At 41.8% G+C, this 20,508-nt stretch overlaps 1 protein-coding gene across 2 annotated transcripts in view; it reads right to left on the minus strand.

Moving 5' to 3' along the window:
- The window catches only part of LOC100725022 (contactin-associated protein-like 3), a 233,507-nt gene extending 228,927 nt beyond the window's left edge, over positions 1-4,580 (minus strand). Inside the window, exons 1-3 of one of the 2 annotated variants that reach the window (XM_063227348.1) lie at positions 4,407-4,580; positions 3,164-3,267; positions 2,270-2,327 (exon numbers count right to left, since the gene is read on the minus strand). In XM_063227348.1, the coding sequence (XP_063083418.1) occupies positions 2,270-2,327; positions 3,164-3,244 (139 nt within the window). In that variant the 5' untranslated portion in view covers positions 3,245-3,267; positions 4,407-4,580. The remainder of the gene's footprint in view (positions 1-2,269; positions 2,328-3,163; positions 3,268-4,406) is intronic. The other variant, XM_063227351.1, reaches the window with a different exon arrangement.
- Between the last annotated feature and the right edge of the window lie 15,928 nt (positions 4,581-20,508).

Raw genomic sequence — 20,508 nt, forward strand, 5'->3', positions numbered from 1 at the left:
AACAAATAAATCTTGACAGCAGCAAGTGAGTGCTGGGCATGGTGGCCCAGGCCTATAATCCTGATCTGGACGGTGAGGCAAGAGCATTACAAGTTCAAGCCTCTCCTGAGCAACATACTCACTTCACGTGCCTATGTCTCAAAATAAAAAATAAAAACGAATGGATGTTGAAGACCTAAGTAAAAAGACCTGGATTTACCCAGTAGGGCAAAATATATTCAAATACACATACATTTCTTCCCCATGGAGGGAAGAAATCCTTGAGTCCTAGAGTTGTTACATTTTTTATTTAAAACATCTGGATTTTAACAGAATATTACAGAACAAAAAAAAGTGAAAAAAGGAAATCAATATGAGGCACTTTTAGGGAAACAAGACATTGGACCTAACCAGACAACAACATTAAATCAACTATTTAAAATATGGTCAAAGTCCTAGAGGAAATGATATCTAAGACTCACTGTAAAGCATGGTGACAAAATACACCAAATAAAGGATATGAAGAAAAACACAAGACATCATAAAACGGGCCAAGCAGAAATCAGAGTTGAAAGTTTCAATAACCGAAGTAAAACTGTCACACCAGAAGTCTGCTCAGCAGCAGATGAAAGCAAGTGAGAAAAAGAATAAACCAACTGCAAACACGTCCACTGAGAGAGAGCATGCCGTGTGAGACACAAAAAGATTAAAAAACAGCTGTGAGAGAGCAAAAGCTTCTGAAGAGGCACAAAGCACCAGGCAGAGAAGCTCTGCAAGGATATCTGAAGAGTCAGTGGCAAAGCAGCTGCTAACTTTGATGAAAATGATTTCCTGGGTACCCTATGGAAGGTCTATAAGCTTCAATAAGGATGGCTCTAACTCAGAGAATGTATGCCTGGACACTCAATATCCAGTGGGTTAAAAAGGCAAGGACAAAAACACAAAATTGAAAGCAGCAAGACAGAAATGACCCTACTAAAGCTGATTTCTAATGAGAATGCACGGATGACAAAAGGTAATTAATGGCGTAAGTCAAAGGGCTGCAAGAAGTAAATACTCCACCAAGAATGCTTCGCATCCAGCAAAAAGAGCAGTGCAAACCTTCCCACATGACCAAAAACCAAGAGAATTCCTCACCACCAAAACTGCCTTGCAAGAATTGATAAGCAGTTTGGCTCAGCAAATCTACAAACAGGAGTTGTTGGGAATTTGGGACAACAGAGTGAGAGTTCAACTGTATAGTGTGTCTTTTAAGGCAACAAAAATGTCCAAAACTTGCAAGGTCATCATGATTGAGAATATACTGAAAATCATTGACTTGTCACTTTTATTTCACTTATTTTGACTTCTAAGCTTTAAGGGGTCAATGGTACAGTATAAGAGTTGAATTTCAATAGGACTTTTAAAAAATTAGTGAAGATGAAGTTATTTAGAGACAACTGAGATGATCAGAATCAAGGAACAAAAATGAGCTATGTGGAAAAAATAAGAGCTACTTCATGAAGGTGTCAGCAGGAGAAGGCCAGATATAGTGGACAGAGTCACTGACAAGGAAAGTTCCAGAACAGGGAGAAGGATGGCAAGGGCTGCAGAGAAGTTAAGTAAGAAAGGACTAAGATAACACCCGCTGGATTTCATTGTAGTCTGGCCAGGGTTTCTGGAGATCGTAGGCAAATGAGGACAGAAATCAAAGCATCACAAAGATTTGAAGATGGACACAAAGGGTTAAAATATCTGAAAAACAGCAGGACTTTAAACCATCCAATGAGCAAGCTGAGTATCACAAACATTGCAATACTGATGGAGAGCATTTCAGCAAGATACCCTGGTTCATCAGAAACATGTCTAACACCTGTGTGAGTTCCTTTAAAAGCAGTCTTGACCAAGTTTACATTTAGCATTCTTTATACTAGTTCTATTGAAGAGCAACTGGAGACAACACTTTATATTAGTTTAGCATGTAATACTCCGAAAGAACAGAAAATATATCTTCACTTTTACATCCTGTGAGGAAGCAGGTCATTTGATCTAGCTTTCTCACAAATGTCGATCTCTAAATGTTGTTTTGCTAACACTTTCCAATAGCTATCAAATACCTCAGAAATTTGGAGTTGAACATGGTAAGTTTGTAATCGCACCTACTTTCACTCTATTTTGCCTGTGTTCTTCCATACCATCTATGAAGGTATCTGATCCATTTCTGTTTCTATTTTTTCACATGGATATATAGATGTAGCATCCTTTACAAAATCTACTGTCAAACAAACTGCTTATTAAAAACTGATCTTACCTGAGAGACGTTCATCTCTGCAGCTGCCAGAAGAGTGTATGAAACCGCGAAGGCTCAGCTGGAGAGGCAGACAGAGAAATGGGGCTATGAGAAAACCGGCCTGCCTTCTATTTTCTACATTCACCTGCTACAGATCTCACCACTCCAGCTGGATAAAAGACTTCCAGAGGACACACCCCTTTGGCTCTGGAGAAGGGACAGGAAGGACCACAGGGAGGTAGCAGCACCAGAACCTGTGCATCACTGACACCACTGTATGGGTTTGCATTGTCACCAAGTAAAACAACACTGCTTATCTTCAAGGTATTAACGATATAAACTCCCTCTGACTCACAAAACAAAACATCAGAGGACTGGTTAAATATGCTTGGCCACACGAGAAATAAAACTCTCCAACTTCAGTAAAACCAATGATGTCATTAAAAACTGCTCAAACTGGCGTATTGCGTTTCTATGGCCTTTACTTTCTGAGTTAAAATTTCCACAGAAAATTGAAATCAAAATGAGCTGTTTTATGCAAGAAACACATTTTTAAATGTTTGTTCTAAATTATTTGTCTTTTCTTTTTGAATGGTGCTATGGTAATTACCCGTGTCAGTGTACTGGTTATGTGCTACCTGGGGACTCCACAGAAGTCTTCATGTTAGGTACAGTATTCTTGAGTTTCCGTTATAGAAAACTTCCTCTACTATCATTTTTTGTTACTCTCCAGATTCACTAATGAAGGAACATCAGCATATGTCTAAATGCCATGTGTGGGGATGGACATGGTGGGAGAGTGACCCCCAATCTGCAGAGTGAGGGGAGAATGAGGGAGATGGGTGCTGTTTAGGATTTTTCCAGCTGGCTCTTCTACCTGGACATCCTGCCCTTACCAGCCCTCCGATAACGCACCTTTTCCTGTGCAGCGTGACAGAGGTCCGTCCCTTTCAAGCTCAGATGGTCACCTTCTGCACCTTGGTCTACGGCATCCATGGTCACAAACCTGTGATGGTTGCCTAGACATGGTGATATTACCAATTCTGACCCATGCTATACAGGACATCAAGACCCACCCACTCCTTTCTAGAATATTCTGCCTATGCTCAGAAGCTCTGGAGGGGTCTCTGCCAGAACGGCTGGTCTTCTAGGTGGGAGCAGTGTCCAGGATGACATTTCCTGCTCCGTAAGAGCTGCTTTGCTCCAGAGGGCCTGGGACTTGAACCTGAGAAACAAATTCATTTTATGTGAAGTCTTCATCTAACACCCTAAACTTGAATCTCGGAATTCGCCACAAGTGTGCTCCTCAGCCTCGCCCATGCAACTGCTGAGCCCCTGAAGGCTGGTCAGTGCCCCAGGCCACTGTTTTTAGGGCAATAAGTTAAACAAATTAACCACTGAAATTAGCTTTTCACTGAGCCTCCTTTTACATTTTAAACTGTAATTACTGAAAATTTCCAAATTACATGTGTGCTTGCCATTACTAAATAGCACTGCACAAGAATAGAGAACCAATTTGCACCTTTAAGGACTGAGATACCCTGCACAAAGCAGCACGGCTCAGGAACCTCATCGACCCTGCAGCTCTGCATAAATCTCACAGATCCCAGGTGCCATGTGGGAGTACTGTGTGCACTTTCCCTTCTGTACACAGTGATTCGGGGGCCGGCCACTCAGCGTGCGTGTTCTGAAGGTTTTAGGAAAGGTACTGACATCTCCAGGTTTGATATTAGGCAGCAGGGAGAATATTAAGAAGAGCAAGACACAGGGAGTAAAACCTACTCTGTTTTTCATTCGCAGCCTCCCTCTCTCCCCTACTCCTTTGTGTCTTGAGGACCCACCGCCAGGAAACCCGTTTTGTTGGGTGTTTTTTTTTTTTTTTTTTTTTTTCCTATTTTTAATGGCACTTTCACAACGCGCAAAGACGTCCTGAAGAGGGCAATAAAAACAAAACAAAAACGCCAGGCCCAGGGGCAGCTGTCTGGTCACGAGGTCAACAGTTCACTCGTACACAGGGATTTTAAACAACCACAGCAGAGTCCAGATCCCCAGCAACCGAGCCGGCCGGGAAATCGCTGTCCCACCGCCACCGCCGCGGCCACAGCCCGTCCCTAGCGCCGGGGTCCCGCCCTGCTCCTCGGCCCCGCGCCGAGCTCACCTGGGCCGCGGAGTCACTTCCCACGTGCCGAAGCCCGGGCGGCCGCTGCCCCCCAGAGCCTCCGTGCTGCACTCACAGCAGAGCCCGCCTGCAAACCAGCGAACAGCGGGACCTCCGCCTGCTCTGCCAAGCACTCACCATGGGAAACTTGGCCCATAATGCTGCACGGCCTGCCCAAGTCGTGGAGAACTACAATTCCCACAAGGCTCTGCACCCTAAAAAGTTGTTTTTATTCCCCCAGTTTATTAGTGGATGAGAGAATTTAAGTGACAAACCTATCTAAGCGTGTTCTAGGGCTTCAAGGGATTCTTGAGTGTTCCTGGATGGCAAAAACAAACAAATAAAAATCCAGCTGTACTCATTTTAACGCTTAAAGAAACGCTAATATAACTGAACTTTTGAAAACGTAATGAAAATAAGCAATTCTTTTCTTAGGTTTATAATGGTATCTGGACAAAGTAGGAGATTGTTCTTATTTGGAAAAGACATGCTGAAAGCTGGGTGGAGTGGTGCATGGACACAGTACCTGTGGTTGAGGCAAAAGCACAAATTCTTGGAATTGTTGTACACTAGAAAAAAGAGCTTCATTATATTTGTATTATACCAAAATACCTGTAATGTGACCCTAACTGTTCTGTATACATTTTTGTTTCCCCTTTTCCCTCTGGGTGACTGATCTGGCCCGTGGATCAGTTCATAGGTCTTGCCTGGAGAGAGAACCGGGATGGGGGGCAGGGCAAGAGGAAAGAGAGATGGAGACAAGATGGGGTTCCAATCAACTCTGGTTTATTCAGGAAATGTACATGGCTTATATAAAGTCCAAGGGAATGTGGCTTTATAGGATAGTTCAGTTTAGATCTCCTTATATGACGTGGACTTATCAGATTAGCAGGAAACCATGCGTAGGCAACTAGGTAAGCAGAAGTACTTAAGCACGTGAAGATCATGGGAAATGTAGGTGAATGCAGCAGAGGCCCACAGGAGGGCGAGATAAGGTGGCAGCAGTGAGATATGCCGCTCCCTACAGGTGACCTAATTGATATCTTAACCATTGCTGCCCTCTACATATAATATATGTGGTGCTAAAATAAGGTAACAAAAGGTTGTCAATTGTTGCTAGACTTCTCTGTTTTCTGCTGAGGAAAACAAAGATATTCCTCATTAGCCTACCTCCTGAACCAAGCCCAAACCCCTTACTTTGTAAACAGTGATAATATATATAAAGGCTGCAAGTGTGGGGAAGGCACACACACAGCTTTTGCAATCTCCAATTGCACTGTGTCGCTGGGCCCAGGATAAAATAAATCAGCACTGCTTTTTTAAAATATATTTTTGCCTCATTTTTTGAACTCCAGTTTGGGGGCTCATTTGTGGATTACCAGATTTGGGGGCTCATTCAGGATTAATGGGGATGCCCCCAAATTATTTTTTCACCGATCGATCGGCTAAACATCTGTAAGTATTTGGGGTTTTTTTGCCTGTTTGTAATCTGAGCACACACATTTATAGCTGCAGATAAAATGAGACAACTTCTAGGGGCCTTTTTCCCCCTTTTGTATTTTAGGGCTTTTGGGGCCCATTTGTAACTTTCTTTGGGCTTCAGCTCATATGGGGTTTTTTGCCCATTTGTAATTGGATGCATGCATTGACTGCAGACAAGCTAGGGCTCACTCTGCACTGGAATCCTGAGGCTATTGCCCGTTTGTAATGTGGGGCTTCGGCCCATGTGTGTGGTTTCAGTCCATTTGGGGCTTCAGCCCATCTGTAACTTTGGGGCCTTTTGCCTGTGTGTATTTATGTTCAGTGTTTTTGAACTTTAAAATTGTCTGCCTGTTTCAATCTGTTACTAACTTTGGGGGTTTTCTGGCCCATTTAAACTTGTTAAATTTGTTACTAACTTAGGGGCTTGTTGCCTATTTCTGTTGCAGGATCCATGTGGCTCGTTGTACTCAAGGTTCATAATAAATATTATTTCCTTTAGCTCACCAAACTGCACAAAATAACCTTTGTTTGTGTCTTCAATGTTGGTCTTGTCTTTTGTGGCACCTTGTTTAATGTTTTAGTCCTCAACTGATTATTTGAAACCTTGGCATGCCTTTTAAAAGTATTTTTTCTTTCTGTTTAAAATATAAATATATGTACACATATATATGTATATTTATGGTTTTTAAAAATCATATTAACTTTACCAAGTAAAAACCAGGTCATAGGGGGCTGGGGATTTAGCTCAGTGGCATAAGCGCCTGCCTTGCAAGCAGGCAGTCATGAGTTCAATCCCCGGTACTGATAAAAAGTAAAAAAGACCAAAAAAAGGTCATATTGTAATTAAGCCAGTGAAAAAGTTTACAATTTTTTTAAAATGTAGCATTTTAATGTAGTAAAAAGACATAAAATGATTAAATATGCTTTAGACTACTAAAAAGGTTATTTTAAGGATTTTGTTAAAGGTTTTAATGTTGTCTAAAAAGCAACAAAAAAAGTAATTGACTAATAAGTTTTTAAAAAGGTGGTTTTGTCTTAAAGTAAAAATGTAAAAGAAAAAATGCTTTCTGTGGCATGTCTATTGTTGGGGGCTCTTAGTCAGCTTCATGTTGCATATCAAGAGCAAAGAGCCCAACAGGATAATTTGCAATACTGTGAGTTTGAGGGAAGGGGATTTCCAGAAATGTTATAGATTGTAAAGACAGAGTTGAGATTTTGATTGCTGAAAAAAAAAATTGCCTTGTACTGGAAAAAGCCGATCTAAATTTAAAAAAAAATAACTATTGTACTAATGTGATTGGTGATTATAGAGATAAAATACGAGTTCTTGCATGTGCTGTGGACATCTGGGAGATTATGCAACACAATTAATTTTGTTACCTATAAAAAAGCCCTTTTTTGTTAAGTATATAATTTCAGTAAAACAATGGCCCGCCACATGGCACCCTGGGACAAAAAGTGGTGTGCCATCCAGATGAAGCCTGCTCTCTGATCCAGAGTGCCAGAACCATGTTTTCCTTTTGTCCCACTCCAATTAAACAACTGAGATAAAGAGGTTCCCTGTCGATATCGCCAGTTGTTCTCGATAGCCATTAGGACACCCCAAAAACCCACCAATTTGCCCAAGATAGCAAAGATGAGACAATTGGCTAATAAGTCTCCCTCGGGGTTTTCTAAAAAGATTGCAAAAGGCCTACCACATTTATACACCAGTAGCACCTACTCAATCGGCTCCAGACATTAGACAAAAATTGCAAAAGTTTGAGAGATTTTTAAAAAATGCCTTTCAGTCAGTTATTAAAGGTTGCTTAAAAGAGATTTGACAACCAAGAGAACCCGAAAGACCAGGCTTAAGAGGTTTCTGCTGGGCAAAAAGAATATATTGGTTGTTGGACTCTCCATAAAAAGAAAATAAGACTCTTTCCTCCCAGAAAATGCAAGCCATCCAACAGATTCCAGTCCCTGTGACTAAAAAGCAAATGCAAAACTTTCTAGGAGATAAGACTGATCCAGAGTTTGGGACCCTGGCAGAGGCCTGTTGACTATCTTTCCAAGAGACTTGATTATGTGGCAGCCAGATGGCCACCCTGTCTGCAGGTGGTTTCCTCGGTGGCCCTCCTGGTTAAAAAAAAAAAAAGCTTAAAAATTAACTTTTGGACAGAAACTGTTAATTGTTTCCTCCTATTTGCTGGAGACTCTCATCAAGGCTCCGCCAGACCAATGGCTGCCCAACTCCCAAGTCATGCATTATCAAGCATTACCTCTAGATCTGACTACTATCAATTTCAAGGGGACAGCAGCCTCAAACTCTGCTACTCTGCTGCATGATGATCCCTCTCCACAACTGTACTAGGAACCAGACTTGACAGATGAGCCACTATTCACAGTTCCTTTGTATTTCTCCGATGGAAGCAGTTACATCTATCAAGGTAAGTGGGTCATGGGAGCTGCCATTACCACAGACTCTCAGATTCTATAGGAACAAACCCTGGAGCTAGGAACATCGACCCAACAAACTGAACTCATTGCCCTCCCTGAGGCCTCAAGTTGTCAAAGTATGCATTTGTTACTGCCCATGATCATGGGGCCATTTATCAAGAATGGTGCTTATTGACTTCTGGGGTCAAAAGATTAAAAATGCTCCCCAAATTTTAAACTTGTTGATTGCCATCTAGATGCCAAGGAGAGTGGCTATTATCCACTATAGAACCCATTAGACAAGAGATGGCCTTGTTATACAAAAAATAATTTGACAGACACCACTGCCCAAAAGACAGCTATAAAATCAGTGGGGATTGAGACAGTCCCAACTCTACTGCTGGTTTCCCCTATTCTGTCAAAACCTGTCTATACTCAAAGAGACTTACATCTAGCTGCACAGCTTCAAGCAAAGCCTAATGTCCCTAGAGGCTGATACCAACTTCTAGACAATCAAATCCTCCTCCCTGAGGCATTGGGCCGCGAATTTATCCGACAAGCCCATCAATCCATCCACCTAGGAAGATTAAAACTAGCTGCCCTTTTTCGGGAATGTCTCTTTATCCCTCAATTATCAAAGCTCGGCCAGTCTGTGAGCCTCAGATGCTCTCAGTGCCAATTGGTGAACCCAAAACAACTGCAACAAATAAAAACCGTTTGCTACGTGAGACTATGCCTAGAGAACATTAAGCCTAGACTTCAAAAAAAATAAGTACTTATTAATAATGATAAATGGGTTAAAACTTTGCCTACTAAGTCTGAGTTAGCCCTGATAATTTGGCCTCCCTTTTATCCATGGGGTCTGACAATGGCTGGGCATTTATAGCCCAGATAACTCAAAAACTAACCTAAGCTCCATTATGCTTACTGGCCTCAAAGTTCAGGACAAGTAAAAAAGATAAGTCAAATTTTAAAGACAATAATTACTAATGGCCTTAAAAACTGGTGAAAACTGGGTGAGTCTCTTTCCTTTTGCTCTTTTGTGTGTGCAATGTACCCCATATGTTGCAGCTTTTTCCCCTTTCGAGGCTTTGTATGATAGACCTCTTCCTCTTATCCATAAGGTTTCTAAAAAAGTTAGCTGATTTAGCAAATCAAGATCTTATTAAGTCCCCCCAGACTTTTCAGCCAACATTCCTCTACCTGCTGCCCACTTCGAGGACAAACAACCTGCTGTAGAGCCTAGACACCGGCCCTTATGAAGAGGCATCACCATAAATCTCTTGAGCTGCAATAGACTATCAAAGTAGCCAGAAAGTCTGCCTGGATTCATCATTCCCACTTCAAGTAGGTCCCTGCTTCCAAAGGCGATCAACCTATAGATAATACAGATAAGTAGACTGTCATTCCCTCCAAGGACTCTTTAAAGCTTAACATTGCCAAATGTAACTGATAATCTTGTGTTCTCCCTTGTAGAGAGCCCAATGAGGCCTCTCTCTGACTTTAAAAAAATTTTTTTACTTGTATGATGAAACAAAGTAAAGTTAAATGTTGGTTTTCTTTCTCTTTTTGGTTAACAGCTTTAATAATGACAGCTGCAAGGCCTTTGTTAATCCTCCTACTGGGCCTTGTTTTGTAAACAAGTTGATAAACTATGTCAAAGACCTTAACACACAGATTATCTATTAACATGTTGTAGAATGGGGTATAATTTGTACAATTTTAACTTCATATATTACAAAAGCTTTTATTCTTTGTGTTGTATTATGAGAATATAACAAATTCAATGGGGTTTATCAAATACAAAATTCATAAAGCTGTTCTATTTGTGCGATTTTCTATACTATCATGATGTAAAATTCACTATGATTGTTCCATGTAAAATAATTTCACTTCCCTATTCCTAAACTCCTGGAAATCACTGGAGTGTTGTTTGTTCATTTGCTTGATTGATTGGGTCTTTTTGTTTACACAAAAGTCTGTCCATTTTCCCCTTTCCAGAATGTTACGTAACTGAAATTATAAAATATGTACTCTTCTGAGACTGTCTCTTTTTTTAATTTTATTTAAGGAGAAAAAGAAAAAAAAACAGAAAAAGGGTACAAGTTATACAGAATTTCAGAAAAAATAAACATTAGGAAATCACTAGTTAATAGATTACATATTGTCATCTTAGAAATAGTTGTTGAAGTTACAAAATTAAAGCATATAAAGTGGACATTCAAACAGTGAGACTGCAAACAGTTCTGTTCAATGATCCAACAAAACTCAGTACTATGGTTATCTATCTTATACACTTAAATATACATGCAGTTATGTCCTTTAGAGCACTTTCTTTTCCTCTCTTTTGTACAATGACACTTATACATTTTGGGTTTTACTACTCCCACAGTTCTTATTACTTTTTTTTGAAGAGAGTAAAACCAAATGTGACATGATAGAACAGAGTCAGTCAAATCAAAAGGATGGACATAATAGATAATGTAAAAACAAAATACAAGGTGATCAAAAATGGTTACCATAATGCCTGTTGCTATCCTAAAAAGATTTGCCTATATCATTAGTTATAATAAAATTGAACAAAACAGTAAAGAACAAAACCAATAAAACCAAAACATTGGAGACATTACAGGACTTCAAAAGAAGATAATAGTCAACCAGAATGGGCATCATAATGAATCTTATTGTCTTCACAGTTGTTGCCTATACTTTTGAACTTAGTAGTATCAAGCAAAACAGAATAGAGGAAAATCAGTTAAAACAACATGGTGAGAGCAATATAGGGTTTCAAATCAAGTTAATAGGAAATCAAAAGTGGGTTACTATAATATATCCTGCTATTTTTTATTTTTCCCTTAATTAAAAGGATAAAAATAAAAAAGTAAATAATAAAAAAAGGAGATTGAGATAAATGAGGGCATAACAATAAAACAGCGCAGGTCAAAACATAACCATTTAAGCAAAATAGTGTTTCACCACAAGATAATCCCGACATAAAAGTAGTTACCATAGTGTCTCTTTCCTTGAAATCTTTAAATATAACTTCGTATACTGTAGCATCAAACATATCAAGACAATGTAAAACCATTCAAGGGAATGGCAGTATTACAGGGTATTTAGAACCAACTAACAGAAAATGAACAATGTTTTCTGTATAATTTCCTTGTCTATAAAAGTTTTTGTTTATATTATCACATATAATAAAATCCAATAAGATACAACATGTTAAGACTGATGGGGACAGAAGAACAAAAGCTTGATGGGACTTCAAAACAAGATGATACTAAATCAGCACTAGCTATTATGATGTCTTGTTTTCTCCAAAATAGCTGTTCCTACCATCCAATCTTCTCTGCCTCATTTCTGTTGAGCTCTTTTTCTGTCATTAGTTGTCAGTTTGTCTTTTTCATTTCTCTTTCTGCTCCATTCATTGTGGCCTCTGGGCCACTGTTTCTGGAACCTTGGTATTTTTCTTTTTTAGAATATCCTGCAGTATTCTCTGTAGAGTTGAATTGGTGGTTGCAAATTCCCCTAGTTCCTCTTTATCCTGGAAGCACCTTGTTTTTCCATCAATTTTCTAGGGACAGTTGTGCAGGATATATCAGTCTTGGGCTGGAAGTTGTTATCTTTCAAAGCTTGAATTATTTCCCCCCACACTCTTCATGATCTTATGGTTTCTGCCAAGAAGTCTGCTGTAATTCTGATGGGTGTTCCCTTGTAAGTGATCTGTTTCTTGTCTCTGATGGCTTTTAGTATTCTGTTTTTATATTGGATTTCTGGAATTTTGATTATTACATGCCTGGGTGTAGCTCTGTTTGGGTTGTAGGTGGCTGGGGTCCTGTATGCCTCAACATCTGAGTATCTTTACCCTTTGCTAAATTAGGGAAATTCTCTGGGATTATTTCTGTGAATAGCTTTTGTAGTTCATTTTTTGTGTCTCTACTTCTTCTTTTATGTTCTTAATTCTTAAGTTATAGATCCTCATATCATGTTCTAGCCTTTGTATTATTGCTGTTTGTTTCCTTGTTAATTTTAAGAAGTTTTTCATTTCATGCTCCCACCTTACAAATCTGTCCTCCAGTTCAGATAATCTATCCTTAGTTTCTTTCAAGCTGTTATGCAGCTTTCCATGGAGTTTTTAGTTTCCTGGTAATCTCTTTGAACCTGTTTCACATGTTCTATGTTTTCTTTATTTTTCTCCATCAAACAATTCTCCCCTTTTTTTTCTGTTCTTCCATTCCACCATCTGTGTTTTCTTGGGTGGTGCTTAGCATTTCTCTAACTATTCTACTTATATCTTGCTTTAGGTCATTAAATACTTCACTTTTGAACTCGTCTATGAGGGTCCGGAGATATCACTTTATGTCTATTGGTGCTGTGTCTGATATTGCATGTTTTCTATCCTCATTCTCCTTTGCATTTACCTTTCTTTCCTGGATCAGTGTTCTCAGGATTGGGGGCTGAGCACCCTTTCTTGTTGCTCCCTCTTCCCATACTTTTTGTTCCTTCCATACAAGCGTATATAGGAGGCCTATTTTTTTTTCTTTGTCGGTTACAGTTTGAATTGAGCTGGCTAGGTGTTCCTGCCCACTGCAGTGTACTGGGGAGACACAGACCTGGGCTGCCTCTGCTGGGCCTGCCCCTCCAGGTCAGTCAACTAATGAAGGCTTCACTACTAGGGTGCACCGCCAGGTGCTGGAACTTGGTTTGGGCTAGCCTACTGGATCTTAGTCCGCAGTGTCACCCAGGCCAAACACTCCCACCAATTCCACTTGAAAGGGGAATATGCAACTAAAGTCACTGCAGGGCCCTGTTCTGGCTAGTCTGCCCAGTCCCAGAATGTCCTCTGTTGGAGCCTCCTATTCTATGGGAGGGTCCCTGCTCCTCTCACTCACCGCAGGTGGATACAGGGCACCCCGCCAGTCCTGCTCTCAACTCCGTTTGCCAATTCCCACTCTTAGAGCTTTCGTGCGTCTCTCTCCCTGCTGTGCCGATTCAGATGCAGCAGCGATGGCAGGAAATTCAAATCGCGGCTTCCAGTGGCACAGGTCCCAGCTTCTACACTGAGATTTTATCTGTTCCTGTTATAGCACTGGGATTGCGTTTCCAGTTGGTTTCTCTCAGCTTGGTTCATTCTTGGGTCATCAGGGTACATCTCCCCTTTCTTAGGACTCCTCACACCACACCATTCCTGGGTTCTAAGCTGGCAATCTCAGAGAACCTCTGTAGCTGCTGTTATCTGTCTGCCATGTTCTCCCAGAAATCAAGACTGCCTTAAGTCAGCAATATGTGTTTAATCTTTTTCCATGGATTTTCATGACCTGATGTTCATTTTTTAAAAACTCAGAATAATATTCCTGTGTAGGCATCTTAGTTATTTTTCTTGTCACTGATACAAAATACTCAACATCCAAAGTAAAAAAGAGGAAAGGTCTATTTTGCTCACAGTTTGCTGAGGTTTCAGTCCATAATCTTGCTGGCTCCAAGGCAGAGTGCATGGCAAATAAGCCTCAAAGAGGAGAAACATTACATGATATCCAGAAGGTAGCAAAGCAAGCAAGGAGCCTTAACAGTGTCTTTCTGCCCCTTTTATCTCATCCTGGCTATTTAGGGTGGGTAGCATCCATACCCTTTAATGCCTGTTGTAGTCAGTGGTTGTACACAGAGAACAACTAGGATTAGGACATGGAGTTTATAATATTTTTATAATGGTCACCGGAAGTTAACACAGAAAAATGCAGGAAATCTATCGGCCACACCAAAGACATAGATTTAATCAAGAGCCTAAACCCCATGACAATGAGGTCCACATGAGTCCAGATAAAAACCCAGAGCTCAGGACAATGCCTCCCATGAGTCCAACTGGAGGTCCCGAGCCCACAAGAAGGACTCACGCCAGTCTCTTTTACGATCTGTGCCAGGAAGACCTGAGGGTCAGCGGTGGAAGCCAAAAAGTCTATGCTAGCAGGATGAAGGAGCTGTGCTAGTGGGATGAGGGTTCTACACTGGAGCCAAGAACTCACACTCACAACAAAGACCAGGGCTATCCTGAAAGGCACCACAGCTGTCCTCAGTGACATGGAGGCCCTGAGCTCCTCCAACGACAAGCACAGTCAGGTATGTGCCAGGAAGCAGCGTGACAAGTTCATCTTGGAGACCAAGCAGCACATGTCTTCCCCTCTGGAGTCAGAAAGCAATACTTGATGTGAGGACCAAAGCCTCTCCAAGAGAACCAACAGCTTAGATAGCAATTCATAGAAGAACCCACAATGCCTCCTTAACACCTCAACTCTCAACACCTCCCTTCTTCTCCACCTATTTATCCTGGCAACTTTCCTCAGGTGGAGCATCTTTGCCCAATGCCATGCTGATGTAATCCAGCTGGCGTTAAGTTGACCACCAGGTCTTAATCCATAACAATGCACTCGATCCTAGCATTGCACTAGGAATCAATTCCAGTGTCACACACTCTAGATCCAGCCATCTGTGTAAAAGCCCCCACCGACAACCCCATGAGGCTTTAGGGAGACATCTAGACACAAATCATAACAATTGGGATATACTACAGTTTACCCACTCATCTATTAAAATAAATTTTTATGGTCCTCAAATGTAAATAAGAATAAACTGCTGTAAATGTGTGTGTAGGCTTTTTGTTTCACCCTAAGTTTGAGTAAATATTAAGAAGCTCAATTAACGGATCTTACAGAAAAATGATGTTTGATTTCATTTAAAAGTATTTCAGTAAAAAGCCTGAGCTGTCCTCCAAAGTGACAGAATTTTGCATCCTAACCAGCAACAAGCCAGTATCCTTTTAGCAGCTCTTAGTACTGTCAGTATTTCATGTTTTGGTCATTTCAATAAGAAATTATCAGAATTTGCAAATCCATAATAGCATATGATTCCAGATTTTTTAATATTCTTATTTACCATAACAATGTCTTTGTTGGCAAGAACCTTATTCAGCTTATACTATTATGGACAGCTAAGTAGGTAGAAATATTATAGGTAGTCAGACAGGGTTAAGCCATTGAGGGAGTCAGTGAAGATGGTAAGAACACATTACAAATGTTCATCTGTTGGAGGCCAGACCTAAAGATAAAGACAGAAAGACCAGGCCTACATACCTCCCTAGGAGATAAAATAATTACATCACATGGTCCAATAAAGTCTAGATAGGCCTTGTGGCACTTATTAAAGGCAGTTTCTGGGGGCTGGGGATTTAGCTCAGCAGCATAAGCGCCTGCCTTGCAAGCAGGCAGTCGTGAGTTCGATCCCTGGTACCGATAAAAAGGAAAAAGACAAAAAAAAAAAAAAAAGTAGTTTCTGCCTCTACCACTAAACACAGTTTTTTTTTTGTTTTTTTTTTCACAGAGAGACTCTGAATTTAGGACAACTAAAAAGACAAAGGAGAGATAAGCTCCCTAGACTTGGGAGACATGTTAGGCAACACAATTACCAAGAAAGCCAACTCCCCTCACCCACCTAACAAAATGCAAGGGCGATAAGAGACCGACGCCTAAGGACGCTTAACATATAAGACACACATGTATGTATGTTCTCACTTTAACACTGGTACAATAGTACACCAGAGCCACATGCCACATGCCCCCTTTACTTAATCATTAAATGAGCTGCCTTCCTGGTAAGCCCTCTGTCTTCATTTATTCCTTACAAAGAAATAGGAAAAAACCAAAAGGCCAGAAGGTCTAGGTTAGGATCAAAGATAGTCAAGGAAACAGATCGGATAAGGACAAGGGCCCACCTTTGGGATGCAAAAGACACTAGTCCCCAATAAAAGAGCCAGGGGTAAGAAGCCCTTCCTCCTCACGGTGGCTATCATCTTTCTTTTCATTGTTTCCCCTCAAATAAACCACCTTTCGATATACAAAACTTTGCCTTTTGTTAGTTCTTTATAGATGCTGGGTTCCAGGGTCTCTAAGAACTGGGTTTTTAGCAGAGAAGCAATGTGGCATATTATGACATGGCCAGCTTCCCACCCCTACAGGTAACAGGCTCTCTCATCCATTTTTATTGGTCATTTTCCTATTGTTGAATTTGAAGTTTTCTTTGTTTTGGGAAAAAAATTCCTCTCAGATATATCATTTGCATGTGTTTTCCCTGTCTTTTCATTCTCTTGACTATCTTGCACAAATCTTAATTCCACACAAACTGATCAGTTTGTTCTTTTGTGGACATGCTACTGGGATTATCAAAGTGCCTGACTGCTTCTCTGCCTGCAGCCCCGGCTTCTGCCTTCCCTCCCTCCCTCTGTCCTGTAAGGCTTGAATCAGATCGGACTCTCTCAACCTGCTGGCTCACAGAGGTTCAAGTCTCAGCAGGAAACTCAGCTTAACACCAAAGAGAGCAGTAGTCCACAAGCACAGGATGTCATAAAGGAGACAAAATAGAGAAAGGAAGTTTGCAGGTCCGGGGGACATCTGAAAATTTACACCTGACCTTCAAGGGGCCCACTGAGATGCAAGACAGCCAGAGAACTTTGACCACAGATGTTTATTAAAATATTTCCACCACTTTGCTCTACTCAATATTCTGTTTTGCTAGGTTTTTATAATGTTCTTTTTTGGTTTGATTTTACTATACCTGATTGACTGGACAACTTTTGGTGAAGATAATGAGATATACTATGGTACCTATTACTTTTATCCTGGTAACCTGCTGTTGGGAGCAGAAACCAGGGGTCCGGCAGTGAATGAGTGTGGAAAACCACACTCTGAAGCTGGACCTCAACCAGTTCCTCATCCTGCAGTAACCTCAGCCTTCTAGACAAAGCATCGCGCTGATATTAACCTGGAAATAGCTTCATAACATAAGCAAAGAAGTTTCTCATGGGCCCAGGAACATGTTTACCTTTGCTGCATGCACAAGAAAGTGTCCTGAAGTGACTTGTACTGCTGTTTGTTTTGAAACACTATAAAAACTCTGGAGTCCTTTAATAAATCGCCTTTTGCCTCCTGAGCAATTGGTCTCCCTGTGTCTTCAGTCTCTCGCCTGACTCCTTCCCCGCACTGGCCGCGGCACCTGGCAACCTGCTATGAAGTTCTGTACCAATTTCACTGCGTTGTCTCAATTAGCTTTGTTCTGTCTTGTTCTGTTGTATTTTACTACCTTCATAAACAATCTTTTTTTCTGTCTAAGGTCCCCTGCCTTCTTTCCATTCCTATAAAAGGGACGCACTTCTCTTTGTCCCCTGCAGATGGCCTTATTGCTCTCTGCCTGCCTGTACCCAGGTATTAAACCATAGTTAAGATCACAAAAAGCCTGTTGAGTGGTCTCTCACCCTGCATTTGTTAGACCTCCCTCCCTCCCTCTCTAGCTTTTCTTTTTTCTTTTTTTTTTTTTTTTTCTTTTAATACCGGGGAGTGAACTTTGGGCTTTCACGTTGAGCTACTATGTTAGTCCATTTAAAATTTTTAATTTTGTGCCTGAAGTCTCTAAAAATTGCAGATTGTCAGATAGGGCTCTCAGTCTTTAAACCTCCTTAAGAGCTGGGTTTGCAGGACTGTGCCAGCAGGTCTTCAGATCTGTGTTTTCTAATTTGGCTAATAACAGTAAGGGTACTGACCAATCAGAATTGAGCTATCCCACATAATTCAATTAGAACAAGATTTTTAGATGCCCTTACTTCAATCAAGTGGGCATAAATACTACCTTGACATTAATTTTATTTATTTATTTATTTATTTATTTATTTTTCAGGGCTTTGTGTTGCATTTTGGGTTTGTAGCTTCGGTGGGTTAGGTTTTGATGTTTTGCAGTCTCCTGAGAAGCAATGCTGCATCCCGAGAAGCTGAGGAGCACTGAGAGGTGCCAGGCAGGCTTGCTCTGAAGCTATTTGCAAAATAGTTTCCTCCTGAAGTGAGAATTTTCGTAAGTGTCTGGGTTTCTCCATCCACCCCAGACATTTCTGACCTGGTGAGTCCCTTTATGAGAATCTATGAATGCAGAGCTTGGCACTGTGACCACCTGGCCTGGGAACCCTTTCCCTGAACACCCAATGGTAAAGAGAATAAGCTGTTACCTATGTGTATGTACCTCATCCTGGAATGGGCCTCGGGGCAGTGTGGCTCCTTCTTCCTGGACCTGATTGGCTCCCAGGGTGTCTTCAGGTAGGGAGCAGCATGCTGAGGTTGAGTGGCAGGAAGAGGCAGCTGGCTGAGAACCATCGAGAGTCTGCATTTAGCATGGCACCCGGAAGTCATGTCGATTATGGGGGCAGGTTTGTGCCATCTGAAGGATCAACACTATGTCCAGGAGAAATGGTCCTACCTCACTGCTTAATGTTACCAGGAACTACCATTAATGTTAAGGATGCAAACTTGTGTTCTGCTGGATAGGGAGCTAAGATGCCATGTTACTGTGTTTTTATTCTTACTGCATTTTAGAGTTGCATGGAGTCAGGTCCACATGGGGTCAGGTCCCCTGTGCAGCGAGCTCTGAGTTTTGACTGTTCTTGTGTCATTTCAGGGGTGTGTAGTTATACTCAGTGGACACAAGAGTTAAAAATAGATCCGCACACTCTGCTCTCTATAGGAGATTCAAGATAACAGTCTTCTGTGACCTTCTGAATGAATCTAAATTGACATTTAAGGCCTTGCAACATAGCACCCATAAAATTTGCCAGTCCCTCTAAATGCCCTGTAGAATGCATGCCATGCCCTGGGAAGCCCACTGTTGCCTCTCCTACAGACCGCTTTCCTATAACAGCATGAGTGAGGGTCCCAGGAGCAGGTTCTGTCCAAATTCCTTCTCCTCTTCTGAGACCCAGAGATTGGGGCTCCTTATGTGCCTTCCTTCCAAAGTGGCCAGGAGGAGGCTCTTGCTGGCCATGGCCTCAGAGCTCACTGCACCTGGGTCCATGCCCCATCTGGACCTGGTTCCATGCTTCATTTCTCTCATCTTCTGCTCTTTCTGATGCTGTTTTTCCTCAGTGGAGTGTGGTTCACAGAGAAGCCATGGGCTTTGGGGGACTTGACTGTTTGTTTTCCCATTTTCATTTATAAACACACAAAACATATGACAGAAAACTAAAAATCCCACCTCACCACTGAACACTACTCAGAGTGTCTCCTGCTCCCTGCTCTTTTCTTTCTCTCAATGCTTTTCAAAACAAATTGGAGAGGGCGACACAGGAACTCCTCAAATGTATTAAATTTATCTTCCCCAGATTGCCTTGCTCCCTGCTGCTTCTGGCCTTTTGTGTGGGAGTTAAAGTTGGTTTCTGAAGGTCTGTCATGTCTGATCTGAGCAGCTGGACTCTGATGTGAGGCCAGGATGAACCACGTGGCCCCTGACCTCTCCTCCTTTCTTTGGCGGTGGGCAGCAGACTAGCTCCAAGCCTCCCTAGAGCCCTGTACAATTCAATGTTCTTCTGCCCTGAGACCCTGCCTTGGTTCCAATGCTTGGTTTCAATGCTTCTCGCAGAGCCTAACCTCAGTCCCAGGGGCTGAATGTAAATTCCTGGGCAGAGTCATTTTTTATTCCATCCACCCACTACTGTGGCCAGTAGGTGACCTACTTGTGAGATAGACCAAAGCAGGAGACTCAAGAACAGGGACATTGCTTACATGGGGCAGGGATGGACATGGCTCAGTGGTCTCCCTGACCACTCCCTTCCCAGGGTGCCAAACAGAGCTGGATTTTCTGTCCAAACCGGGGCCCTGGAGCATGAGGCAGCCCAGGGCTCTGGAATGGGATCTCTGAACTTTCCATAAGGCTGAACCAAGTGTGCCTTGTCTCCATCTTGGCCTTTGCCAGGAAGATAAGGGGCAGCACAGGGGTAGGCATCATGTATTCCCATTAAGAGATTAAGGGTGGATTAAGAAACCGGCCCAGCATCCTCCCGTGCCAGCTGCCACCCGCCCTGGGGTGAGTGGAGCTACCCCTGCTGAAGCCTACTGGGGAATCTTCAGCCTAAAACGTCTCTGACCTTGGTGCCTGCAGCTGCCTTGGGCAGAGGGCACCTTGGGCAGATGGGTTCATCCAGCTCCTGAGGTGGGGTCACCGCAGCTGTTAGAGTTTCAGTTGTTCCTGAAATGAGGGTATTAGGGAAATTTGAGGAGCAGTGGAGGCACTCAGGGGAAGAGCAGGTTTGCACCTCTCTGTCACGCTGCCCCACACCCTGTCTGTTGTAGACACCATAGCTCTCACAAGCACAGAACAAACAGAAGCCATTACCCTC

The sequence above is a fragment of the Cavia porcellus genome, unplaced genomic scaffold, assembly GCF_034190915.1.
Source record: "Cavia porcellus strain 051 isolate PalLab524CR breed Dunkin Hartley unplaced genomic scaffold, mCavPor4.1 scaffold_17, whole genome shotgun sequence".
Classification (NCBI taxonomy): domain Eukaryota; kingdom Metazoa; phylum Chordata; class Mammalia; order Rodentia; family Caviidae; genus Cavia; species Cavia porcellus.